We start from the raw sequence: 2942 nt of genomic DNA on the forward strand, positions 1-2942 counted from the left end.
CTCTCTCGCAGGGTGATTTTACATTTGTGCTTTCTTTTTTTGTTGTTTCCCTTCATCTTAGAACAGAGACTCATTTAGTCTGGCTGCCTTTTGTGGAAGTGAGCGGTGTTGTTGTAGCCCTGTCGGTCCCAGGATATTAGAGAGACAAAGTGGGGGAGTAATAGCTTTCATTGGACCCAAATTCTGTTGATCAGAGAGACCAGCTTTCGAGCTCACACAGTGGAAGTACATAGTTCCAGTGAAAACCTGGCTTTAATTTCCAAGTCCCAAAGCATTTTTTGTTGCTCCTTTAGCTCGGCATGGAGCTTCTGCTCCAGCATCGATAAAAGACGTTGATCACCCGTTTCAGGACCTCTTTTGTTGTCACCCCATACACGATGGGGTTTAACATGGGGGGAATGAGCACATAGAGGTTGGCCAATAGGTTGACAATATAACCTGGGATGATGTTCCTAAACTGGTGTGCTAAAGAGGAGAAAACGGACGACACGTAGAACATCAGTATGACACAGACATGGGAGCCGCAGGTGTGGAGAGCCTTGAGCCGGGCGTCCTTGGAGGGGAGCCGGAAGACGGCCCTGAGGATCAGTCCATAAGATACAGCAATGAGCACAGCATCCAAGCTGATTATAAAAATAGCCACAGCTACGCCATACCAGACGTGGACTGTGATGTCGTCGCAAGCCAGCCGGGCCATGGCCATGTAGTCACAATAGTTGTGAGGCAGGAGGTTGGTTCTGCAGAAATTCAGCCGCTTCACAAGAAAGACGAGAGGGAAAATTGTACAGAAACTTCTTGTGACAACTGCCAGCCCCATCTTCCCGATCACAGACTTGGTTAGTAAGATGGTGTATCTCAATGGGTCACAGATGGCAACGTACCGATCAAACGCCATGGCCAGCAGAATGGCCGACTCGGCCATAAAACTGACATGGATGAAGAACATCTGGGTCAGGCAGGCAGCAAAAGAAATTTCCCCCGCTCTAAACCAGAATATAGCCAGCATCTTGGGCACTGTAGTGGTAGATAACAGCAGATCAGCAGCAGCCAGCATGGACACGAATAGATACATGGGCTCATGGAGGCTTTGTTCTGTTAGTATGATGAATAGTAGGAGAGAGTTCCCAAAAAGTGTCACAACGTACATCAGACAGAAGGAGATGGAGATCGAGACATAAGACTCCTCTGTACCCGGGATGCCGGTCAGGATGTAAGTTGCAGGGTCAAAAACAGTGTGATTGTCAGCTGGCATCATGTACCATCACAATGATCTTCTATTCAGTTTCCAGTAACTAACAGAAAAAGAGAAAATCAGGGAGAAATTAAGTGTCAGCTAGGACTGGAATGTATTTGTTGAGGGAATCAAAGATACCATCAAAAACTTCATTGTGTGACAACTGCCTGTTGTGTGTGACCATAAACCCAGAAACACTCTTGTGATGAGGTGTACAAGTCTCACACTAGGCAACAAGGGGTTGAGGGACTATTTTGGAATCAGCCAGCCTCACTCCTGCGATAAGGGGAGACTGACTGACCTCCGTGGCCAAACCGCCTGATGTAAAATAATATGGGCTGGTGGGCCAGCGGAGATGGAGTCGGAACAGTTGCTGAAGTGGATGACTGAGAAACAGCATCAGCAGGCAGCGCAACAGTAGTAACAGCAACAGCTCCTGCAGCAAATGGCCGCCCAGTAAGAGCAACTGACTTAGGGGCCCAGCAACAGGTCAGTTCAATGAGTTGTGGCATTAATGCAGCCCCAGGGGTCCCCCAGAGCTTCTCCATCAGGGTGCCAGGGACCAAGCCCTGGAGACCTGCCGGTAGCCATGAAGCTCACGAAGGTGGGCCTTGAGGATGACCCTAAGGCTTTTCTGACAACACTTGAGTGGGTGCTGACGGCTGCCTAATGGCTCCCTGACCAGCAGGCCATCCTGCTGGTGCCCCACTGACAGGGCCGGCGCAGGCCGCATACCGAGGACTGGGTGCAGAGAGCTCCCAAGAGCAGTCATCTTGGACTACCTCGACATTACTGAGGAGACCTTCTACCAGAGGTACCCTCCAGGGGCCCGACCCTGGGTTATCACTCAGAAACTGCAAAACCTATGTTGGAGGTGGCTAAAGTCAGAGGAGCAGACCGGAGTATGGGTGGTGGAACTCATCCTGGTGTAGCAGTTTGCCCAAATCCTCCCAAAATGGAGTAGGGACTGGGTGCTGAGACATTGACCAGAGTCACTTACCGATCCCGTGCAACTGATGGAAAACTATCTGGCAGCTGAGACAGCTCTAACTTGCACATCTGAGCCATTGTTTGACGCCAAAGAGAACCCCTGACAGAAGGGGGAAGCCAATTAGAGGAGACAAAATCTAGACAGGGTGCTCCCCAAGTCCCCAGCCTACCAGGAGCCCAACCAGCCCTCAAGCCAGGGGCTGGGAGCCCAGGAGACGCCCTAGGCCTTCCGACCTCAGCCCGAGCATAGAACCTGGGGTTCCCAAGGGACTTCCCCGCCCAAAGGCCAGGAAGGGCAAGGGGGCCAAGTATCTGGGGGAAGACATACCCAGAGGCCCAGTTCCCAACCAGAAGTTCTAGGGCAACCATGGGGGCCTGTTTCTCCTGTGGGCATCAGGGCCATCATTATCAGGAATGCTCCTATATGAAGTGCAGAGATAGGCAAATATGGATGGCAGAGAGCCATGTCCAGGACCGCACCCCAGAAAAGGTAACTATTCTGGTACAAATAAATGGGACCAAGATAATAAGTCTAGTAATCTCTGGGTGTGGACAAACCCTAGTCCAGGACAACTTGGTCCCCAACCCTGAAGCTCCCGGGGAGACCATCCTCCTGCAGTGCATTCATGGGGATATTAAGCCCTATCCCAGTGCCTGGGTTGAGGTCAACATAGGAAGAACACAAACCCCCTCTAGTAGGGCTAGCCTCAACCGTAGC

General features: G+C 51.2%; 1 protein-coding gene across 1 annotated transcript; it reads right to left on the reverse strand.

The window, feature by feature from the left end:
• Positions 1-289: 289 nt before the first annotated feature.
• Positions 290-1252, reverse strand: LOC123362065 (olfactory receptor 52B2-like). The gene has a single exon (XM_045002350.1). It carries the CDS (start codon positions 1250-1252, stop codon positions 290-292), a length of 963 nt encoding a protein of 320 aa, XP_044858285.1.
• Between the last annotated feature and the right edge of the window lie 1690 nt (positions 1253-2942).

The sequence above is a fragment of the Mauremys mutica genome, chromosome 1 (assembly GCF_020497125.1).
Source record: "Mauremys mutica isolate MM-2020 ecotype Southern chromosome 1, ASM2049712v1, whole genome shotgun sequence".
NCBI lineage: Eukaryota > Metazoa > Chordata > Testudines > Geoemydidae > Mauremys > Mauremys mutica.